Consider the following 24176-nt stretch of genomic DNA (forward strand, 5'->3'; position numbering starts at 1 on the left):
CGTGCAGCGGACTGTCAGTGTCCCGCCCATCCAAAGGCCTCACCTCTTATCACTGCCGAGCTTGCCACTCCAACTCCCAATGGCCAGAACCTACGAAACCTTCCTGAGTGCCCTCTCTGGACATTAAAAGTTGCTTTGCTAACCTGTGTGGCAGACCAGAAGTGCCAAAGTATTTAAACTTCGAAGAAGCAGCTCTCAGCTCGTCTCTGGCATGGGATAGTCTGGACACCTATGCTGCAGAGACTCGCAGAGTAACCACTGCAGTTGGCCCTTGAACACCGCGAATTTGAATCAGGTGGGTCCACTTATACGCAGATTCTGGCCCGTTGATAGCCTTCAGGTTCACATCTGCAGATTCAACCAACACTAATCTTGGGTCAGGAACTATTTTTGCATTCCCAGCAGCAGCAGTTTCTCACCCAATGGATGGAAAATACAGTTTTCTATTCATGGCTGGTTCCATCTGTAGATGTGAAACCTGTGGATCTGAAGAACTGACTGTAGCTAAGCTTTAGGGGATCAAAAGTTATACTTGGATTTTCAACTGCACAGTGGAGGGGCCCCAGCCCCCACGTTGTTCTAGAGTCAATTGTATTTGTTCTTGAATCTGTGTCAGGATCTTGCCTCCAATAAAACAGTTTGGGGACCTTTCCCTATTAATATGCATAGAGCTACAGCATTATTTTTTAACAGCTGCAGCCCTGTTGATCAATATGCAGACTGTTTGCAATTTCTCATTTTTTGCAACCTAGGCCACAAGAAACATCTTTTCCTGAAATTGTTGTGCCCCGCACTTGGCCATTATTCATAGCAGTTTATAATGAAAACGAGCTGTTTGATCGCCATCCAAAGTGCGGTGATTATTACAATTACACTGAAGAATAAAAGAACGGGCAACAAAATCAGCCATGCCAAGAAGCAGCCGATGCCGGCATAAATAAACCCCCGCTGCGAGTAGTCGCGTTGATAGCACTTTGGTGGTTAGAGATTTGCCCTTTGGATCACATGCCTAGAAAGAAATGACCTGTAACCTCCATTTGGCATTTCTGCTTGGTCTTTGGAAGAAAAAGCCATGTGAAGGGCACGTTTGTGAGCAAGCTCATTGTAGACACATCTGAAGAACCTTCTAAGGCAGGTTTCAAGGTACAACAGGTGGGCAGCTGCTACCTGGGGAATGCAGCATTTTTAAGAGCGGCTGAAACACACCTCAGGTGCCAGCCTCTTAAAGCGAGTGGCATTTCTTCTGAAGGACACAGCGCCCTCTACTGGAAATAGAAATGATCTCCCCAAGTGCCCACCTGTATCTTGTACTTATTTTCACGTGTGAAGTGGTAGGTACAATTACAGGCGGTCATCATTTCGGCGGTAGGATGCCAACTTGCATTTAAAGTTTTTTCTCAAACAAAAGTGTCTTGTTTGTAATGATCAAAATAAACTTACATGTAACTCCCCTGCTCCAATTAAAGTCTGTACCTCCTTAATGCTCCTTCACAGACAGAAAAGAGAATGATCTGGCCTCCTAAATGTGATCCCTCTTTCCTGCCTTAATGAGAGAGAACAGCAGCTGCTCAGAGCCGCCCATTCTGCCTTCCCGGAATCATCTCCAAATCAGTCCTCGGGACCCGTGGACATTAATGATTTACCAGGAACTTTCACCACATACGGCCAGAACTCTTTCCCAATATTTGTTCCGATGGGAGAGCTTTGGCATTAGACAACCTGGATTGGAGCCCAGCAGATGGTTTGGGAAAGCTGCCCCACAATCTCCCTTCCTTGGATCCGTGCTCCCTGGCAATGAGACTGTGCGGCTCCTTCCATCCGGTCTAAGTCCCGGGCCCTTGAATCTGGGCTTAGTGATTTGCTTTTGATCAATAGAAGGTCGTAGAAGGGATAGTGTGCCAGTTCCAAGCTTAAGCTTAAGCCTCAAGAGGTTCTGTGGCTTGTGCTTGCCGTCTTGGACCCCTGCCCAGGCACCATGTGGCCAGGTGTCCAGGCTAGCCAGCTGGAGGATGACAGGCCTGCGGCACACAGAGGAGGCAGCTGTGGCCGCGGGGGCCCAGCCAGCACCCACGCAATGCACCAGTTGACTGGAGACACATGAGTAAGCCCCACTGAGACCGGAACACCCAAACCGCCTCACTGCGGGATCACGAGTTAAATCAATCATTGTTTGAAGCCAGAAGTGGTGGGATGGTTTGTTACAAAGCAAAAGGAACTGCCACACACCACTGAATAACCATCTGACCTTAAGCAAGTCACTTCTGACCCCTGAGCCTCAGTTTTCTCATCTGTAAAATGGGAATAATAGGGTTGTTCCATGGACAAGAGGAGGTAGTGTGAAGAGAGCACTTAGCTTAGGCCTGGCACTCGGTAAGCACTCAGTTAACATCATCATCATCGTCACCATGAATTACTGTTGCTATCACCAAGAAACATTGTGAACGCCTGCTTTGGGGGAAGAAGGGAAAGAAGAGAAAGAGAGGGAGGCACACAGAAAGGCACAGATCAGGACAGAGGGATGGGCTCCCAATAAATAATATAATCTGTAGGTGAGATGACGGATGTTACCTAAACCCACTGAGGTCAGCGTTTTGCAAGATGGATGAGTCAGGTCATTCTGCTGTACATCTCAGCCGTATAGAGTGCTCTATGTCAATTACGTATCAATAAAACTGAAAGGCATTTTAATTAAAATTTGCCAATAATATAATCTGTATTTACACTGAAAATTTAGAGTACATTATAAGGACTTCTGATGGTTGGGCTTTTAAAAATGACACAGCAAACTCCCACTGGTTTGACTTTGTGAGGTAGCACAGTTGGGCAAAGCTCTTCTAAATGAATGGAAGCTCTTAGTTAACATTTAATTACATAAAAATATCTCCAGCTCAATGTTTTCCAATAATGAACTTAGGGGAGCCATTTTTATAACTAGATAAGAACATCGCATAATTAAGATGATTATTTTTATGCAAATGGCTGAAGCAAGAGCTGGGAAGCCAGAGGCTTTCTTGGGTGGTAAAATATTTCCTCTGGGATTTTGTTCATGGTTTTGTTGCTTTCCTCATAGACAAAGGAGCTGTCGAATGGAGTTATTAAGAGAGTATGTTGGGAGGGTCAAGTGAAGTTTCAATCTCAGTTCTGCCGTTTGCTATATAAGCTGTGTGACCTTGGGCACGTTATTGAACTTCTTTAAAGCCCCAGTTTTCTTACCTGTGACATGGAGATAATAATACCTGTGTCCTAAGGTTTTATGAGTTTTAGAATGGTCATGTGTATAAAGCATATGGTTTAGTGCCCGAAATGTAGTAATAGCTCAATAAACAAGCAGAACAGCTAGAGTCGTGTTCAAGAAATGAACAGCTAAATGGGGAGGTATGATGTTTGGGGTGTGGGGGCCGGGAGGTTGGGGACCCTCACAATACAAGGGTAAGGGGTAAAGACCCTCCCAGCTGCTCTGTGTCCTTATTTTCCTGGCGTCCTGTCCTCTCTCCTCAAAGATGTCTCCCGTTTGCAGTTTTAGGAGGTGGTTTCTCTCACCTCTGGTTCCTCTGCCATGGTAATCCCCTCTGCTTAGAATCTTCTAGAAGTTCCTCAAGATGTCTAGTCTGCTGCTGGCACCCTCTTCCTGCTTGCCAGCACCATGACAGACTTCCCTATTTCTCATACCTTTTATGCCACTTGCAGCAAATGGGGAGGAAGAAGAAGCAGAAATTAGTGCTGCTCACTGCACCAATCTTGAACAAGAATTGCTGCGGACGTTGAGAATACTTCCTTTCCTTTCCTTCCCTTCCCTTTCCTTCCCTTTCCTTCCCTTTCCTTTCCTCATGTGGGGAGAAAATCCAGGGGGCCCTTTGGGGGCGGGTTCTGCCGTCATCTACCTGAGCATCCCAGGGAGAGGAATTGAATGTGGACTTCCGGGAGTGCATTCCTTCCCGCCACTAGGGGACAACTGTCCCCTAGACAATGAATGGCTCGTGGACGGGGGCGCGGCTGTGTCTGCAGGAATTCCCGGAGCTGGGCCTGAATGGAGCTCACGGGGCACAAGCCCCTGCCAGCCCAGATTTATGGGCTTGGCTTAATCGCCGCCGCCTCCAGCTCCAGTGGCTTTCAGCTCACCCCCGATCCGGGAGGACCCGTCCAAGGCCCGCTCCGCAGAGCCCTGCAGGATCGATAATGGATAAGGAGGGGAAAGACTGAGGGCTGAGAGCCACTCACTGTCCCTTCGGCCTCTAAGTGGCAGACAGAGTCTGGGCACTTGTTCCTGTGTTAAATCCGCGTGGTCACGTCTCCCTCCCCCCATTCATTCCGTTCACAGTTACACAGTGAATCCACCGTCCACCACACTGACGCTGAGCTTCCTAACCAAGCCTTCAGCACACCACACGCGTGCCCACCTTCACTGCGTGTTCTGCCAGGCGCTGCCCTGGGCACTTTACTGCGCTGTCATTTAATATCCTAAGTGTCCCCAGGATGTAGGTATACCATCACCCCCATTTTAGAGATGAACAAACTGGGGTGTATAAAGGTTTAATGGTTTGCCTAAGGTCACACAGCTATTATGGGACAGGGTCAAGATTCGAACCGGGGAATCCGGTTTCAGAGCCCAAGGCCTAGCCACAGTACTGAGGCACCAGCATTGCTCTTCTAGGTCATCTCTCTGTCCCGGTCTTCCCCAATCAGCACGCTCAGCAGGCTCAAGAAGTCAGTCACTGAATGGTTAACAGGGGTGTGGGGCCAATCTTGCTAGTCCTGCCACCAAAGAGCCAACCCGCCAGCAGCCGAGACCAAAGCAGAGCCCTCAGGACAGAGCCAGCCCATGTTACTTGGTGACAAGTCATCTGCATGGGGCTCCTTCCATTTCAGAAGGAGCAGTAAACCACCTTGACTGGAACTGACATGCATTCTGCATATTGCTTTGCCTTCCCTGCCCGTGGGGGTCTCAGCCAGCACCATTATCAGAGGATTGTCAGAGTATTGGACCCTTGGACACAGGATTGCACACAACAGGACATGGGACCAAGGGATACATAACAAGGGAGAAGCAGCCACAGAGGTGCAGACCGCGGAATCCACTGGCCCTGTCACGTGCGAGGTCCTCCTGACGCTGCTGGACTGAGACAGTGAAGGAACAGCCTTTTCTAGGGGCCCCGGAGGCATCAGCTTGGAGATGACGCCCTGTGAGGAAGGGGCACTATTTCCCGGACCCAGGACACCCTGTAATCAATGACTGTTATGTGGTGAGATGTAGAAAGACTACGTGGTTCTGGAAATCAACGGTGTGAAGAAGGACTGTCACTGCTGTCATTCCCAGTGACCCAATTTGAGGAATCTGTCCTGGCTCCCAGACAGGGCATGCTTTCACCCAGGGGACAGAGCAAGAGTGCCATTAGACTACACAACAGCTGCCACCTAGTAACTTTGGGGTCCTTGTGTCATGAAATGGGCAAGCGAGAAAAAGAGGGAGCCTTTTGTCTGAGGAATCCTGAGCACCAGGAGGCAGTAGGGCCACCTAATTTGTCCCCCAGGTGATACACTGGGCATCTCTTGGAAATCCCCTGCCTCATTTTTGTGGAGAGTGGACAAGCAGCAGCAATGGCTGAGAAGGGCAAGGTCACCAGGGACCTCAGGCCAGGGGGCATCAGCAGGGGGCGTCAGCAGACGTGCTACCCCAAGGTGAAGGGAATCCAGAACAGGTAGTGGAGGAGGGCAATACTACGCATTGGTTGTGGGCGTGTGGCCAGCAGCACTAGCTTTGGCCAGAGTTCATTCCACTAACCATCCTCTTATAAGCCCTTTCAGGACAAAGACCAACCAGAATCCTGGAGGAGCCCTTCCCAAACGGGGTGAACTTGTTCCATGAAGCAAGTGCATCCAAGCAGTGCCAGGGGCTGGCTGCAGTGGATGCTGCGATGCACCACCTGGACTCACCCCCGGGCCAGAGGCACGAGGTCCCTCTGGAGCCATCAGCAGTGTTGCCTGCTAAGAGCTCAGAACGGAGTCCCTTGCAGGAATGGCCTTGGCCAAGCGCCACACTCCCTCATTGAGGGCAGCCCACGTCCAAGTGGCTGATGAGGGTACAAATGTCCAGCCTCCGTGCCTCAATTTGGAACAACTCTCAAGCATCACCCCAACGTCTGAACCCCTAAAGGATCGGCTGAGGCCTCTGTTGCAATCACATTACAACTCAAATTCTCCCTCTGCCCACTCCGTACAGAGGCTGACCCCAACAACACCTGTGCACAAATCTCTCAGTCTGTTTCCCGGCAACCCGACCTGCCACCGGGACGTGTCTGCTTTGCTCACTGCTGCATCCCCAGCACCTAGCACAGGCCTGCGCCGTAGCGGGCGCTCAAGAACTGTTGGGTGAATAAAGGAGTAAACTAGGAGGCAGCTACCTGGTCCTTGTTCAAAATGCCCCTAAATGATTTTGATAGGATTCCTTCCTCCAAACCCATCCTGCCCACCGCTGCCAGATGAATGCTTCTAAAGCACCTCCTCTGCTCCAGAGCTCTCGGTGGCTCCCCACGGCCCACTGACACCCTTTTGGCCCGGCAGTCAAGGCTTTAGCAGGCTTGCCCTGGTCTACCCATCCAACCTCAACTTCCGGTGCTCACAGGTCTCAGCCTGAGAAGCTATCTGAACTGGACCATTAGCCTCCCTATGACACAGCTGTCGCTCCCTCATTTCATGAAGATCCCATCCAGTGACAATCCTACATTTTCTCCAGCCCCCCTCCTGGGTCTTTCCAAATCCTCTGCCTCCTTAGCAGCCAGGTAGTAAATTGCAATGGCGACAGCCCAGGCTCTGGAGTTGGGGGGCCCGGATTTTGTTTCTGGCTCCGTGTCTTCCTCACGGAGCCTCCTGGGGCAAGTTACTTACCTCTCTGTGCTTCAGTTTCTTTATATGTAAAATGACATTAACGGAATTTACCTGATAAGGAAATTTGGGGGGAGGCTTAAAGGAGATAATCTAGGTAAACTATTTAGAATAGCCCCCGCCTCTTAGTAAACACCAAATATTGGTTATTACCAGCGTCCTTTAGAGTGAGGTCAAACACACTTTTTCTATAAAGGGCCAGAGAGTAAATATTTCAGGCTTTGTGGGCCATAGAGTCTCAGCTGAGACTACTCAACTCTGCTGCTGTAGCATGAAACCGGGCAGTCATAATTTGTAAATGAATGGGCATGGCTGTGTTCCCAATAAAACTTTATTTAGAGAACCAGTCAGCATGTCGATTCAGCCCACATGCTGCTGTCTGCCAAGCTTTGCTTTAGGACTCCCCAGTGTCACGGCCGAGAGTGACTTCTCCCTACAACTCTGACTGCTCTCAGCACCTCAGCAGCAGCAACAACGACAACACCCACCTCACCATCCCCTGGCTCTTGTTACAGTACGAGGGGGTGAGGGGCAGCACGCATGGCGGTCAAAAGCATGAATGTCGAAGGCAGACCAACTTGGATTGTTAGTTCCACCTACATCCTGTGTGTGACTTGGGCAAATAACTTCACCCACTGAGTCTCAGTGTCCTCACCTGTAAAATGGAGATTGCAATAATTCGATAACATACTTCCTGGGGCTGCTGTGATGTGTCTGAGGAACGTCTGATCCATGCTAGGTCTATTGTTTTTACTATTAGTTCACATTTACGACCTCCCTGCCATTGTGCTGCGCTTTTTCATTGGGAATTGTTCCAACACTGATAATGATGTCATCTGCTGGTCACAGCAGGCTCCCCCGGTACCACACGCCCTGTTGTAACCACCTTCGTGTTTCTCAAGGCCATGAACAGCCCCCCCCCCATTGACTGACCGCCTGGCTGGAAGGCCAGAGCTGGGTATTTACTTACGACTGGGGGACCCCTCCGATCCCGAAGCCCACCAGGCCGCGGAGCACCAGGATCCAGCTGTACACGGGCGCGAAAGCACTGAGGATGCCGTAGTACAGTGTCCAGAGCACGCTGATCTTCAGCCCCTGCAGAGAAGGGAGACACCAGGTCACAGGGCTTCTCAGCACCGTCAGGTCCTCATATTTCAAGTCACCGACAGAGTCATGTTAAAGGGTAACCCACACCACACTCTGTGTGGGTGCTGCCAACCTCCAGGGGGCGTGTGGCAAAACGGTGGGGCATTCTTGCTGGTCCCAGTGATTGGCATTTCCTAGCCAGGGCCCGGACATGGAAGACGGTCCCACTGTGCACGAGACCCAATGAAGACTTGTCCTGCGTCCCCCACCAGCTCAGATCAAACCTCCCACCCAACCATCGCGCTGCTGAAAACTCTGTTTATGATTATCTACACCTGGATCTTCAGTCCAGTTTACACATCAGCAGGATTTGGGGTGGGGTACAGTTTGAACATACTATACTTAATTTTTCAGGAAGGCAACTTCCAGGTAAATCAAAGGAAGATCGGGCTTTGTTTTATCTGGAAGTTTACGAAATTGCTCATCATTTCAGGACACCGTGTTGCCAATGGCAACGCTGTGCGTGGAGTTGGAGTCACTGAGGGAACACTTCAGCGTCGGTCTCCGTTCACGGGGCTTTGACACGGACCTACGAATAGAACGATCTGAATCTTATTTCCAAATGTCAACTAGAAAGAAAAAATCATCAACAAGATTCAGTTAAATACACGCTTACTGATCATCAGGGGCAAATATTCACCGCTTCCTTTTATTACCTAGGCAAAGTCCTACAGGAACATTTGCAGGTTGCAAATAAATCTCACATTAATTATCTCCTTTAAAAAATGTCTCCCTCGTATCCTAGTTAGGACATTATAACTGATTTCCTTTTTCAAAATTATGTGAGTGGCTATTTCATTTTATCTTTGAAATTATTTCTGGAAATTAGGGAGCACTCTTAAAATTTTTAATAACTTTTTTTTTAATTAAAGGAACATTGTGTTTACCAAGGTTAAGACCTACCTGGGGTAAGGTCTTAATGCCACAACAAAAACACACTGCATCTTCCTGGGTGTTAATTACTCTTGGAGATTGAGAAAGAATTGAGAGTAAACAGAATCGAAAGGATAGTTTTTTACATAACAACCAACATCATCTCCATGATGGAGCAGAACTGCAGACTTTACATCCGCTGGAGAACAGGCTCTGGGAGGAGGTCCCGGGCGGCCTCGCTCTGAAGCCTCACTCCTCCCAGAGGCAACGAGCTCCCTCTCCGGCCCCCTGGGGACTGACAGGTTGGGAGAAAAGCGCAAAACCTATGATTTTCGCTGTAAACCCGTAAACTGAATTAAAGCAACTCGGGAAATTGGGAGATTTAGCGGATGATTTGGGGTCTTTGGGGGAATGATTTTAAGTAATAGAATATTTTAAATAACTCTGAATCACCTAGCAAAAAGGTGGTTTCTTCTTCCTTCCGATGTCCACTCTTCTGATTATGTCCAAGAGGAAGCACCTGGGTGGTGCCAGTCTGTCTTTAACACCCTTTGACCACCTACTAATCTCTCCTCTGAACCCAGGGAACAGGGGGGCAACAATAACCAGCTACAACTTAATAACATTGTTTTATTTCCATTGCATTTATTTTTTGCAGATATTTCCTTAGGCAATTGTTATTGATTTCCTACTTAAGAGGCTCTGTAAAGTTTCTTTTCCCCCAGAATTCATTTTATTAAAAAAAAAAACAGTTCATACAAAAAAAAGATACAGCGTGCACCAGAGAACAGGTACAACAAGAATTATTAAAGTAGGAAGCCCTGGATCTATTGCAATAATAATAAAGCAACGTTTATGCACCCCTAAACCCATGCCTATGAAACTGGTACCTGCCACGTACATACTTAACTCCTTTCTTTTGGCTTAAGCCAACTCAGTAGAGATATTCTTCCCTGGAACCCAAAGAGTCTCGAATCAGAAACAGGACCTCGTTAGCAGCAGAAAAAAGAGGAAAAAAAAAGGGAAGCAGAGCAGGACACGAGGAAAGCAAGAGAAGAGGACACCCAGACTGGGGCACGGAGGCTCAGCCTCCCTCCCGGGGCTGTCTGTGTGACCCCAGCGAGGTCACCGGTGACCTGCATGCCAGGCACCACACACAGGCACGCTGGCCTGTCCTGTGGGGTCACGGCAGACCGCAGCTGGCTCTGCATTTGCCTGCTGATGCCAGGGCTTTCCAGCTGCCCAGAAAATGAGGACTCAGCGACCATTTGTGAGTAGTGCTGTGGCTGTTGCGAAGCCATGAGCACTGCCAGCAAGTCCCCACCGAGCACTGCTTGGGGATCCTGCAGAAATGTCCTCTGGGCTTCTCATTAGCTATACTTGTCACTCTCCCCTAACATCTGTTCTGCCTTTTAGACTGTTAGCCTCTCCTTTTCTCCCTTCCTCTCTCCCTCCCTCCCTCCTTTTCTTTCCTCCTTCCCTCATTCCATGTTTATTTATTGAGCATCCCCTGCATGCTAGCCTCTAGAAATAGATGCATAGACACTATAGATTCATTAATTTGCTCATTCAATTATTTATTCGACAGTAAGCATGTATGCAGTGCCTGCTGTATGCCAGACACTAGAGTACTGATACATATTATTCATTCAATAAACATGTATTGAACATCTGTGTGCCCTGCACTGGAGGTACTGATATGTATCATTCATTCATTCACTCACTCATTTGTTCAGTATGCATGTATTGAGCACCTGTTGTGTGCCTGGCACTCAAGATGCTATTATTTATTCATTCATCCATTGACTATGCACATATTGGAGGCCAGGCACTGGACTTTGTCCTGGGATGCAGCAGGGAACACGACAGCCAGAGCCTCTGACTTCATGGAACTTTCATTCACACACATCCTCACAGTAACCTTTGGAAAGAGATTATTTTCATTTCCAAAGTAGCACAGTGATGGTAGAAGTATTGATAGTTGACTGATTTGTTCAGGATCAGCAGAGTCCAAACTGAAGCCAGGATTTCCAACCCCAAGTGCTGTACTGTGAACAAGCCACTCCCCCCCTCCAGGGCCCTCTGGTAGAGAACGTGCATGCACCATACAGGTGCGGTGCAGCAAGGACAGGTGAGTCTGAGTGCATGAAAAAGGACTTGACCTGTCTTGTCAGCCTCTACTCAGCTATGGCCAAAAGTTACTATCATGGGCCCTGGCTGGGTAGCTCAGTTGGTTAGTGAGAGCATTGGTCTGATATGCCAAGGTTGCAGGTTCAATTCCCAGTCAGGACACATGCAAGAATCAACCAGTGAATGCATAAGGAAGGGTAACAACAAAATGATGATTCTTTCTCTCTCCTTCCCCTCTCCCCCTCTCTCTCAATTTCTAAAATCAAAAGTTACCCTCATGGAATGTGGATCCTAGGCTGCAGATAGGCCAGTTTAAAAAAAAAACATAATTCTTGTATTTTTTTAAAGATTTATTTATTTATTTTTAGAGAAGGAAGGGAGGGAGAAAGAGAGAGAGAGAGAAACATCAATGTGCGGTTGCTGAGGGCCGTGGCCTGCAACCCCGGCATGTGCCCTGACTGGGAATCGAACCTGCGATGCTTTGGTTCGCAGCCCACGCTCAATCCACTGAGTTACGCCAGTCAGGGCAATTCTTGTATTTTTAAGCAAAATGTGTCATTTTTGAAATAGAGGCAACTGACTCGGAACCCTGTGAAGCGTTGCACAGCGTAAAGAATACACATCTGTGGGCCTTGTTTGGCCCACGGCTCGTCAGCTTGCAACCTGGAGCTTGGAAAGGCTCCCAGCTCCTGCTCCAAGGAGCTAAAAGTCTTGCTACCATTTGGGTGGCAGGCCTGTCACCCCCAAGAGGAGCTTGCTCAGTCACCTACAGGTGACTCTCTCTTAACCGAACCCCCAAAGCCAGGCATTCCTCAGTCATGCTCACGTACAAGGAAAAACAGTCACAGGGCAAGGAAGCCTGGGAAATCTTCAGACCACTGCAATGAGAGGCCCCCTGGTCACTGCCTTTCCCTCCTTAGGGATAACGTGGACCTGCAGGCCTTGAACTACAAAGTGACCTGGTCATATTCTGCAGCTATTGTTCTTGGAGTTCCAACCAATAAGTCACCGATGATCACAGGCTCCCTGAGCATCCATAAACATAGCCCTGACCTACATTGCCTTCTTTAAACAGCACTACGAGCTCTTACTGTTGTCACCCGATTTTGCAGAAGGGGAAACTGAGGCTCAGGGAAGTGGAGTAACCTGCTCCACGTTCACTAGGCTTTGAACCTGGATGCGTTTATTTTCGTCCCTTTGAGTCTGCACACCCAACGTCGCCCTGCCTTTCGGTGGCTGCCACGAGCCCCCAGGCTCCAGAAACTTCTGCAGGAACAGAAGCAGCCCACTGAGTCCCAACCCCATATGTGAGTCCCCTGCAAAGTCACGCAGCGGACACCCTCACAGACACCTCCCAGCTGGGCGGAGGCAGACCAAGGAGCTAAGAGATTTTTAGCACTCGCCAAAGCTCGCCAGCTGCCCAGCTCGCCTGCTGCTCCTGGAAGAGTTCTGGGGAAGGTTTATAATTAGTGCCTGATCCATCCTCCCTGAAGCTGGGCCGGAATTCCATGCAGGAGACGAGGGGGCCTTGCAGTTTTGGGGTGCTTTCTCTCCTCTGTCCCTGGTCAAGCCGGCTTTGCAGGGGCTGTGGAATTTAACAAGCTGGTCAGGAAAGCTGGAGAAACACTCCAGGCAGCCCCCCACCCCAAGCTTTGTTTATCTGAGATGGATGAATGTCCTACCGATCAACTGAATTCTGGGGATAATTGAGCCACGTCTCCCAGCAACCATGGTCAGGGGGAAGGATGTCAACCCTGGAGCAAGACTGCACCATCAGCTTGGCAAGTGATGGGAATAATGATGGACATTTTTGAAATGCTTCCTTTGGGTCAAGGGCCCATGTACTCTTCATAACAACCCAAAGGGAGAGACCGTCATGATCTCACTTACAGATAAGGCAACTGAGACACAGCAAGGCTGAGGAACTTGCCAGGGGTCATGCAGCCCATCACTGGAGGAGCTGGGATTTGAACCTAAGCAGCTTGGTCGCAGAGCCCATGCTTGTCATGATGATGTTATATTAATATTTCACTTGTCCAGATGAGCCCCTTATTGAGCAAAGGAGCAAATACTGAGATGCGGGTTGACTGGCCCCCAGGTGACACCGTAAGATGATGAAGAACGAACTCCTCCCGAGAAGGCCACTGGCAGTGTCTGCATGTTCCCTCCCGGGGCCTGGCTTCTCAGCCTCGGCACCATTCCCGTCTGGGATCTGGCAATTCTCTGCGGTGGGGACTGCCCTGGGCACCGTGGGATTTCACACGGACTCTCTGACGTCTACTCACTAGGTGCCCGGAGCGCCCCTCCCCTTGGCTGTGGCAACCAAAGACACCTGAAGACGTCGCTAAGTCGGTGGGGAGGCAAAGTTCACTCCTCTCTTTGAGAACCACTGTCGTAGAAGGTGCCAAAATGTGTTCTGGAGCCACAAGATGAAGTAAATGGCATGACTGAAAACTCATCCATGAAACTTTTTCAAACCCAAGCTTAGCGCTCTCCCCTCGGAGGCTCATCATAAACACAAAGGCATCTGTCTTCTGGAGGGCTCCCTCCTGGGAACGCCGTGTGAGTCACCGCCCTTGGTGGCAGGATAAACACACGCTTCCCAGGGAAGCCAGGATCCTAAGCTATGGCGACCTTTGTGGACTTTTCGGGTAAACAAAGACGATTCATCAGTGAAGTCAGTTGTTGGTCTAGAGAGACAGGGAGATCGCCAAAAATAGAAACAAGATCTTATTCTCATGCACCCAGCTCAGTGACTCAAGAAATATTTACTGAGTGCCTGCCAGAAGCCAGGTGCTGTGTTCGGCGCTGGGGCCACCTCTGTGAACAATGCAGGCACTGCCCCTTTCCTCGGGCAGTTGACTAAACTCACCTAGCCAGCCGCCTACTCTGTGCCCATGGCAGACATCACTAATCAATCACAGCACTATCCACTGAGGCTTCTGACTCTTCAAATCCATGTTCCTGACATCCCCTACTGAATGATTAGAACAGACCCAAGGAACAAAAACCCATTTGCCCTTTAGTCTGAGGAATTTAATAAATGGTAGCTGTTAATATCAGTTATTATCTAATCCAACCTGCTTCAATATAAATAAGGAAACTGAGGCCCAAGGTAAGGAATTGACTTGGTTTAGTCACCCAGTGGCAAATTCAGGCCCCAAATTAAGGTATTTTTACTCCTTTCCCCTGATAGCCTTCGTGGCTTCAGTATTTAGCATTTGGATGACAGAACTGGGGGTCCAGTAAAAGTCCTCATTACAAGTTCCTGAATTTTTCTATGCATGCACATGTTTGCCTCAAGAACAAGTAAATAAAAAATGTTTTTAGCCAGAGAGAGAGGAAGGAGTCGTTTGTCCCCACACCCAGCCTGCTCGGGAAGAAGCCGTGTTAAGATCTCAGAAGAGTTTTTCCTTCCCATTATTTCATAGGCCTGAAGGTTAAGGTTAGGTCCAGCAAAAGACAGTCCCAGGCTTACAGCCCCTTAAACCCAGCTCCACCACAGAAATGGTTTTATTTGATTTTAAAAGGTTCTTCTCTTTCCTTCTTCCTTCTTTCCCTTCCTCTTCCTTCTTTCTCTTCTCCTTCCTCCCTTCCTTCCTCCCTCTCTCCCTCCCTCTCTCCAGATCTCCTTCTGCTCTATCAACCAACCAGAACATCTCTAAAGCAGTGACTCACACCCTCCAGAAGCGGGAAGTGGGTGGGAGGTGCAGAGTCTAGAAAGCTGCCCCCTGAAGACCACAGTAATCCAGGCTCTACTCTCTCTAGGACGTCTGGAGAGGCCTTTCTGACTCATCTCTCCAGCCCCTAAAGCCATCCAAGATCCTCTGGGCTACCATGGCTACGGCTGGTTTCCCAAACCTTGCCACCTCTGGCCCTGCCGTAGCCACTTCCCGGCGGTTTCATTAGTCAGCACCTCCCACGGATCTACTGGGCCAGGTGTTTCCTGTCCAGTCCTGGAAGGAGAGGCTGTGGCTGGAGTCTGCTTCCTGTACAGCACTGTTCGAACATTCCTTCATTCACTGAGCCAACATATATTTACTGAACACCTATGGATTCCATCCTCTAGCATCATGGTTAAGGGTCTAGACTTGGACTTGCCCAAGGTCACACAGCCAGGAGTCACAGAGTCAGGACTGAGCCCAGATCCACTTGATCTCAGGGCTCAAGCTTATAACCACTGGACTACCCTGCCTCTGGAGAAACTGCAGGCTGATGAGGCAAGTCCAAGAAAGAGAAGAATGAAGCGGTCGGGGAGCACAGTATCTCAGAACGTGCACCCGTGGAGTGGCGGCTTCGAGAAGTCAAGTTCACCTGGAGCTACGGAGATCGTTTCACCCCTAAGGCCTACGCTGATAGTTGGAAGGACTGCAGCTTCACACACAAAAAGAATCAAAGAGCCCAAGTACAGCCTAGCAAAACAAAAACAACTAAAATACAAAGGAGACCATCAAAGCCATGAAGTAACAAAACAGTAAACACCCAGCTCTGGCCAGATGGCTCAGCTGGCTAGAGCTGTCCCAATATGCCAGAGTTGCAGGTTCAATCCCAGATCAGGGCACGGACAAAAATCAACCAGTGAACGCATGAATAAGTGGAACAATAAATTGATGTTTCTCTCTCTCAAGTAATAAGTAAATAGGTAAAACTTTTTTGGAAAGCAAATTTAAGAACTCCTTGCAATTCCAGACCTGGAAATCCCCTTTGTGTTTGCAAATCCACTTCCTGTCACCCCTTGGACAAGAATTCTAGTGCAAATAGTTGATTAGGTGGCAGTCCCAGGAGCGGTGGGGACGGCAGACCATTCAGGGTGCCTCAGTGGGCAGGGTCCCCTGCTGGCCCCAGAGCTCCATCCTGCTGGGGTTGAAAGATGGTGATACTTAAGGGCAAGGGAGCTGATGTCTTTCTCTACCAACCCTTGACTGCCCTGGCCTCGTGTGAATGCCGAGTGCCCAGGAGATCACGTGGGGGCCAACAGCATCTTCTACACTGTGAGATGTACGTGCTTGGCACCCCGGCCCCGGGAATGGGTGACTTCAAGAATCCACAGTGGCCTCAGAGCAGTGTCTTCCCACCGAGTGTCAACATACTCCTAATTAGGCCTCCCAAGGGCTCAAGCGGCATAAGTTTTGTTACTTGTCACCATCACCATGGAGATAACCCAAGGGACGTGCGCTTAGGAGAGGTGGCCTTACTGTTTTCCTGCCGTACTGGTCTGAGATGTTTCCCCAGAGGGTGGAGCTGGACATCATGCCGACAAAGACCACCTGTGGGTGGGAAGAAGGTTTCTGTTAGACCGAGACACGGAGCATCGCAGAGAAAGGGAACAACAGATTGACCCTGTGATGTCACACCCCAGTAATAGTAAGAAGCCAACGTTCACTGCAGTCCTGCTGAGGTGCAAACACTGTTCTGCGTGCTTCGTGTTACTGCTGAAACCTCACAGCCGTCCTCGGGAACGGGTGTCATTATTGTCTCCATTTTACAGGTGAGAAAACTGAGGCTCAGAGAGGTGAGGACACTTGATTGGGGTCACACATCTGTAAGGGAGGCCGCCTGGGCTGGAATCAGGCAGTATGACTGCAAAACTAGCATTTTACTAATTCCTAGCCATACCAAAGACATAGCTTGTTCTGTTGCTACGAAAATATCAAAGGTTGCAAGATAGAGTTTGGAGAGTATGAAAACAGGAGACAGGAGGTTAGAAAGTACTGGAATCTCCTTTTTGGACGAGTGAGCTGTACAAGGTCTAAGTGACATGCCCAGATGGCTTCCAACTTCCTAGCAACTGAGCAGCATGTCTGGAGCCCCCAGGGGGTAGGACCCCTGGGGGCAGTGGTCCCACTGGTTGTCAACCTACTGGGGAAGGAAGGAAGCTGAGGTCGTGGTGTTTCCATGCAGAGTTTAATTCTTTTCTGCTGAGCCTTTGGCAGCAGCAGGAGCAGGGGGACACCCCATAGACCACCCGGGGGACCAGAACTGCATGCAACAGGAGAGAGCCGCCAGCTGCCTACCGAGGTCAGCAGCGCAACCTGCCAGCTGGGGAGCCGCCACTCGCAGTGCAGCTGGGGCGCGAGGATGCTCAGGATCATCATTTCCATGGCGTCCGCCATCTGCAGAGGGGGAGCAAAGGTCATGAGGCCAGGATGCTGCGCCGTGCATGGACGGCTCACCCCTCACCCAGGGACCCCCAAGGCAGCATACAGAAACCCCTCTTCTCCTGCCTGCTGAGCACCCACCACACATCAAAACAAGTTAGACTCTCTAGGAGTTAAAACAGTGTGGTACCGTGCGGGAATTGACAACTAGATGTTAAACTTTGTTTTTCTGTGTGGGATTTTTCCATATTAAAAAACAATAGGGGCACTTCCTGAATAAAGTGGGAAAACATCCCATTTCAAAAATCTAAGAAAAACATTTTTTATAGACATAGAGAGACAAGGATCTTTTCTCTTTAGTACAATTAAAGATTAGTTTGTCTTTGGGTTAGAGGTCCTTGTTCGTGTAGTATTCTCAGTATATTTAACAAGTGTGACCGTTTAATATATTAAAACATACTTGGAAGCCTTGGTGATTAAACATCCTTTACAGGACTAGATAGAACAATGGGACAGAAATGAGAGTCCAGACGCAGCTCTATGAAGCTGTGGGAATATGTGGATGATCCAGGTAGCCTTTCGGATTAGTGGGAAAACGATATGGGGAAATTAAAGATCCATTTGGAAAAATAATTTCAAAAATAAATTTCAGTCCTGGCTGGCGTAGCTCAGTGGATTGAGCGCGGGCTGCGAACCAAAGTGTCGCAGGTTCGATTCTCAGCCAGGGTACATGCCTGGGTTGTAGGCCATGACCCCCAGCAACCGCACATTGATGTTTCTCTTTCTCTCTCTATCTCTCTCCTTTCCCTCTCTAAAAATAAATAAATAAAATTTTAAAAAAATAAAATAAAAATAAATTTCAGTTGTACTAATGGTCTAGATGCTCTGTTTGCAATAGGTCAGTGGAGGGATTTTCACCAGGGGTCCTGCGCCTCATGAAACAAAGGGCTCAGTTTTATCTGTGCGTGATTTTCTAGGGTGAGCTCCACAGATGCCTTCATCATCTCAGAGAGGCCCTGAGCCCCAAAGGATGGAGAACCATTCAATTAACCAGGAGCTCCAACTCATCCTTGTGGGCAATTGCCAACGTTACCCGACTCCCCCCAAGCACTGACCTGCATTACCACCCGCGTCACTCAGGGTAAACCTTATTGGTTCAAGCCAAGGCTCTTTGTGGAAAGCACTCTGTCCTTCCTTGTAGATGGAAACCCAGTGGAGCAGCATGCATAAGGGTCTCTTTAGGAGTAAATGTGAGGTCTCTGCCCCGGAAATACTTGCCCAAGCCAGGCCAGTGAGAACCGACAGCTTCCATTGAAATTTTCCGAACCCAATGGCTTCCACCGCATCTTCCACCATGAAAGTATCTGGGAAGGAGGCAGGGAGAGGGGAGAAGCGAGTTAGGGCATCCCACGGTTGTCCTGGTGTGGAGCGGGGCTGGTGGGGACCTCAGGCAAACTCATTAAAGGCAGCACATGCTGTCTCTAGAACTTATCCTAAAAAAGCATTCCAGCAAGTTTGAAAAGATGCCTGGCTCTTGAATCCATGACAACATTGTTTACAAAAGGGAAAACAGAAAAATGCAGAATGTCTATCAACAGGCCTTGGTTGAATAAATGATGACATATATTATAATTTTATGTGTTTACACATCCGCATTATAAAATATGCCCCGACTGTTAAAAAGAATGTGCGGATATAGAAAGTGGTGTGCAATATATATTATTGTTAATTAATTTTTTTAAAACAAAGCAAGATAGACAACAAAATATTTAGTATGGTTCTCTTCTTTGAAATGGACGCATGTATGGGTGTATAGTATATGTGACTATGCACAGAATATACACAAAATTTACATTATGGTTTTATTTTCGTGGTCTTTGAAGGCAGGAAGGGAGAAATCATTTGCAACTTTAGCTTCCTTCCTTGTACAATGCATTACTTGCATAGTCAGAAAAAGAATACTTTGTAAAAGCAGAGTTTCATCTGTACTCAAATGAAAGGTGTCCACACTCTATTGCTGCGTGACAGGCAGCGTGTGGTGAGGTTCGTGCCGTAAGAAGTGTCTCTGAGATGAAAGCAGGTGTGTGTGGGCACCACGCAGGGGAAGTCGGGATGAGTAGCCGCAGGCTCATCTTTGAGGACAGCAGCCGCTTACCTACTTTGCACATTTCTAAAGGGTCTAAATGATTTCTACATAAACCCATGGTATTGGTATGCTGAAAAAATAAAGACATAATTGGTAAGCGAATAAGTGTTTTGGAAAATACTAAAAGACTAAGTGCAATGTGGTGTGCTGGGCTGGGTCCTGCAACGGCACTGCTGGGAAGACTGGTGAAGTTAAAACAAAAAGTCTGGGACGTAGGAAAACGTATTACACCAGAGCTCATCTTCTGGTTGTGACGAACGTCCACTGGTTGATGCTCCCAGGAGGCACATGTGGGCATTCTCGGTAGTGTCTTTACAACTTTTCCATAAATCTAATATGGTTTCAACATCACTTCTGGCAACTTTCGCTTTTTTGGGATGTCAATCATGAGCCTCGAACATCAATCAATGTTCTCCAAAAGTGTGAGCTGCTTCTGGCTTTTTTTCCGGGAGAAATTTTGAGGAGACAGCAGAGTGAGCCCTCTAACATCGTCAGTGACATGAAGGGTGATGATGACATAATGGTGCTCTGCTGAGAGTTCACCATGAGCCAGGCCCCACCCTAGGAACTTGATAGGCATTGCCTCATTAAGTCCCTGTCACAACTTTGTTAAGGCCCAGGCTCAGCCCCATTTACAGAGGAGGAAGTGGACTTTCCCAGTGTCACACAGCTGACACAGCATTGATCTGGGAGTTGAGCCCAGACCGCCTGACGGTAAAGACACTGCTCCTAACCACTGCCTCCCCTCTCCCCAGTCATTGCCTCCTTAGCTCTGCGAACAACAGGCCTTGGGTTCGGGCCAGTAATTCTCCCTCCTGTTGGGAATCGGGGGCCTTTCAGGAATGCATAGAATGATTTCACCCACCAGCATCAAGCAATGAGGGGAGACCAGGTCCCACAGCACCACCTCAGGCTCTTGGTTTGAACAGCTCTACTCAGAGGAAGCACAGCGTCATGGGTAAGAATGTGGATTCTGAGGTCAGATCACCTGGGTTTAAATATAGTTTGACTGATTTCTAGCTGCGTGACTCTGGGCAAGATGCTTAACCTTTCTGTACTTGAGTTTCCTCTTCTGCAAAATGGGGAAGGTGATCATAATAGTTCCAATTAGAAACGTGAAGATTAAATGGGTAATATGTGTAAAGTGCTTAGAACAGTGCCTGGCACAGAGTAAACCTTCAGCTAATGTCAACTGTTCCCATCACGATTATCATTATCACCATCACATTCACCAACATCATCATCACCACCACCATCACCACCAGCATTATTATCATTGTCATAATATCACCATCATTACCACCATCCTCACACATCATCAATACACTATCACCATCACCATCATCATCACCATCATCATCATCATCACCATCACCATCACCATCGCTTATAATCATCACCATCATTACCATCACGCTCACCAAAAATACCGTTCACGCTCACCGTTATCATCAGTGTTATAATTCTCACCATCACAATCACCTTCATCAACACCACATCAATACACTGTCATCATCATCACCACCACCATCATCACCATACTATCATTACACTATCATCATGACCACCACCATCATATCACCACCATCGTCACTACCATCACCACCATCATATCACCATCATCATCGTCACCAGCATCACCACCATCATCATGACCACCACCATCATATTACCATCATCATCATCACTGCCATCATCACCATCATCATGACCACGATCATATCACCATCATCATCATCACTATCATCATCACCATCATCATTATCACCATCATCATCACATCTCATCAACATCATCACCACTGTCGTCATGCTGTCCTCAGCCAAGTGTTATGCAATGATGCTGATGGCAGGGATTGTGATGTAACCTTGCTTGGTGATGTAAGCCATGTAGGTTCAGCTCACACTTCCAGTATCACCCCTGGGCCCTCTGGGCCCTCCTACTTGCCTCTTCAAGAGGTCCCTCTGAAAGTGCCACCTGCGGAGGCAACCCTGGCATCTCAGAGCCCCTGACCGTGGCCTGGGCTGATGTCTCAGCCGCAGGGCCCCCTCACCGTCAGTGGGATTGGCAAACTCCTTGGGCACAGCTGCTCCATCGTCTAGCTCCACCGCCTCTAGGCCCGTGCGGACCCCTTCGATCTGGACCTCATGCTCTCCCGAAGCCGTGTCATCCTCTGACCTTGCACTCTCGCCTGTGCGACGAAATTTCACCACTCTAGAGGACAGAGCAAATCCGGTCATGAAGGCTAGAGCTCCCCCTCCCCGGCCTTGCTGCACAGCTCTTGTTCCCAAGACAGGTGAAAGGCTTTGTTTTCATAGTCAGGGGAAATGAACGGGTAAGGGGTTGGCATTTCTGTTGAGCCGGCCTGCTGGGGGTGACACAACTTCGAAGGCTGTGTCTCAGCCAGGACTGCCACAGGCAGGTGTACAGGTTGGGCACTGCACCACTCCAAAGGGACACTGTTCACACGGTGGGCTGTGAGAATGAGGATATCTTCATTCTAGACCTGAATACTGTTTGGAAGCATGTGTTTCAGAATTTAGACTCACCTCTCTGTAATAGAGATAACCATTTGGTCACCTAAAGGTTATATTATGCCCACAAAAAGTTGCTTATATGTAATATTTTTAAGTGGACGCTCAACTTTTTAATGGAAAGAGTTCACATAAAAAGCAAGCCTTCTGATGTCTCTTTAAGTAGAATATCTGGCCACCTGGGGCCCACATTCCCCCAAGGAAATAGTATGGCTGGACCTGGGGGCAGCATGGTCCCTGCAGATGGGACAGTTAAACTCTGCACCCCACTGAGAAAGGGGCGGTGTGAAGTGGGTTCTGGGAAGGGACTCTCTGTCCCCAGGAAGCAACCCCAAAATAAAAAAAAACAACCATAAACGGTCCCCCAAGGTATTCAAACAAGATAAAAACACAGATAATTACTAGGCAAAGGAAGGACATGAACATTTACTCACATTATCACTTCATTTTCAGGGATGAAGGAAAGGTCTGTGGGTCACCCTCTACTCTGAGGGTGATGTCGGAGAAGGAAATGACCATGTGGGCTGATCATCTTCCCTGACTACTGCTTTTATCACATCCTCTCCTAAAGGTCTCTCCAGGACTCCGTGCTTCTCTCTGTGACTCATAGCAACCACTGCAACCTTTTGGGAAGGTAATCTGTGGTATCTTTCAAAATTTAAAATGCTCTGTGCACCCACCCAGATTGGCCATGCTGGTAATTCATCACAGACATAAGTAGGTAGGGATTCACCACACAAATAACAGCTGATGTGGACTATTAGCTTGCTGTGAGTCAGGTCCAGGGTTTGTGCTTTCGTTGGTTGTCTTATTTAACCTTCACTTCCACTATCCCCATATTCCAGATGAGAACACTCAAGAACAGAGGGGTTGGGAGCTTGTCCAAGGTCACACAGTGGGTGTCTAAGCCAGACGTTGGCAAAGCTGCCCAACTTCCCAGGGTTCCCGCTCCCAGCCACTCCGTGGGTGCTGTTCTCCCCGGGTGCTAGCAGGCTATTTGCAGCTTTGCATGTGATAATTGTTAACTAAATGTGATAAGTATTAACAAAAACCAGAAGCAATCCTCAGGAAGGGAGTGAGGAAATAGATTATGGCACATCCACTTAAGAAAATGTCTTTTAAAAAAATGTTTTTGAGTTGATCTATATCACAACAGCCAAAGATGGAAAGGATCCAATGTCCGTCAGGGGGTGAATGGGTGCATGGATAAGCAAAGCGTGGTCTATCCGTCCAATGGACTATTATCCTGCCTTAAAAAGGAAGGAAATTCTGGTGTGTGTTACAACAGAGATGGACTTTAAAGACATGATGCTGAGTGAAATAAGCCTAACACAGAGGGACAGATATTGCCCACCTACACGAAGGGGCCAGAACGAGTCAGATTCACAGAGGCAGAGGCAGTTGCTGGAGGAAGGGGAGCGAGAGTGGGGAGCCCGTGTTCCGTGGCCATCGAGTTCCAGCGGGGAAGATGGAAACATTCTGCAGGTGGGTGGTGGCGATGGCTGTGCATTAACGTGAATGGACTTACCGTCATGCCGCTAATGGTGTGCTTTAAACAAATCACAATGGTCCATTGAATGTGATGTGTATCTTACCAATAAACACACATATGTAAACATGCACACAAGTTCATCTGTGAGAGCCACTGGGAAAAATTGTTGGGGCTCATTATTGAATAAACTAGCATGTGATCCCGTGACCTAGATAGATCCTAGCCACGGAGACTGACGTGTGGTCTCCAACCAGAGGCCCAGCATCCCCTGGGGGGCTTTTTAGACATGCAGTCTCTGCCCCTGACCCAGACCTACTAAATCAGCCTCTGCATTTCAGCCAGGTCCCCAGACAGTGTGTGCAGTTCAAGTAAGTCTGAGAAGCGCTGCCAGAGATTATTTATGCTTCTGGAGCCTAGACGTTCTGGAAGGAGACAGGAGGAGCTGAAGACTGGTTGCTCCTGGGGAGGAGCGCTGCCTGGAAACAAGGCGTGTGGAGGGAAAGGAAATTTGTTTGCTTTTTATTTTGGACCTTTCTGTAACGTTTGCCATTTTTAACCTGGGCATCTACCTGTTAATAATCAATACCCATTACAATAGCGACTGTTGACAGAGCCCTTGGGGATCAGGTAGCATCTGCTAAGCATGTCACATCTGTGAAACAGGGGCGATGAGATGACAGGGCTCGCGGGGCCATCAGGAAGATTAACTGAGCTTGATGAATGGGGAATTGCGGGCATTGAGTAAATGTTAGCTGCCCTCCCGCCCGCCTCCACCCAAGCCACCTTTCTGCCTTGAGCGTGGAGTACATTGACCTTTGTGAAATGTGACTTTGAGAAAGCGGCCTAGCTCCCTGCAGTTTTAAGCCAGGATCTGTTCA

At 48.5% G+C, this 24176-nt stretch overlaps 1 protein-coding gene across 1 annotated transcript in view; it reads right to left on the reverse strand.

Moving 5' to 3' along the window:
- LOC123821554 (SV2 related protein) overlaps positions 1-24176 on the reverse strand; it is a 54665-nt gene that overhangs the window by 23098 nt on the left and 7391 nt on the right. Inside the window, exons 2-6 of the mRNA XM_045843036.1 lie at positions 21326-21486; positions 18405-18490; positions 17043-17141; positions 16224-16295; positions 7850-7974 (exon numbers count right to left, since the gene is read on the reverse strand). Coding sequence (XP_045698992.1) covers positions 7850-7974; positions 16224-16295; positions 17043-17141; positions 18405-18490; positions 21326-21486 — 543 coding nt within the window. The remainder of the gene's footprint in view (positions 1-7849; positions 7975-16223; positions 16296-17042; positions 17142-18404; positions 18491-21325; positions 21487-24176) is intronic.

Source organism: Phyllostomus hastatus, unplaced genomic scaffold (genome assembly GCF_019186645.2).
Source record: "Phyllostomus hastatus isolate PE091 unplaced genomic scaffold, TTU_PhHast_1.1 phas_contig_1162, whole genome shotgun sequence".
NCBI lineage: Eukaryota > Metazoa > Chordata > Mammalia > Chiroptera > Phyllostomidae > Phyllostomus > Phyllostomus hastatus.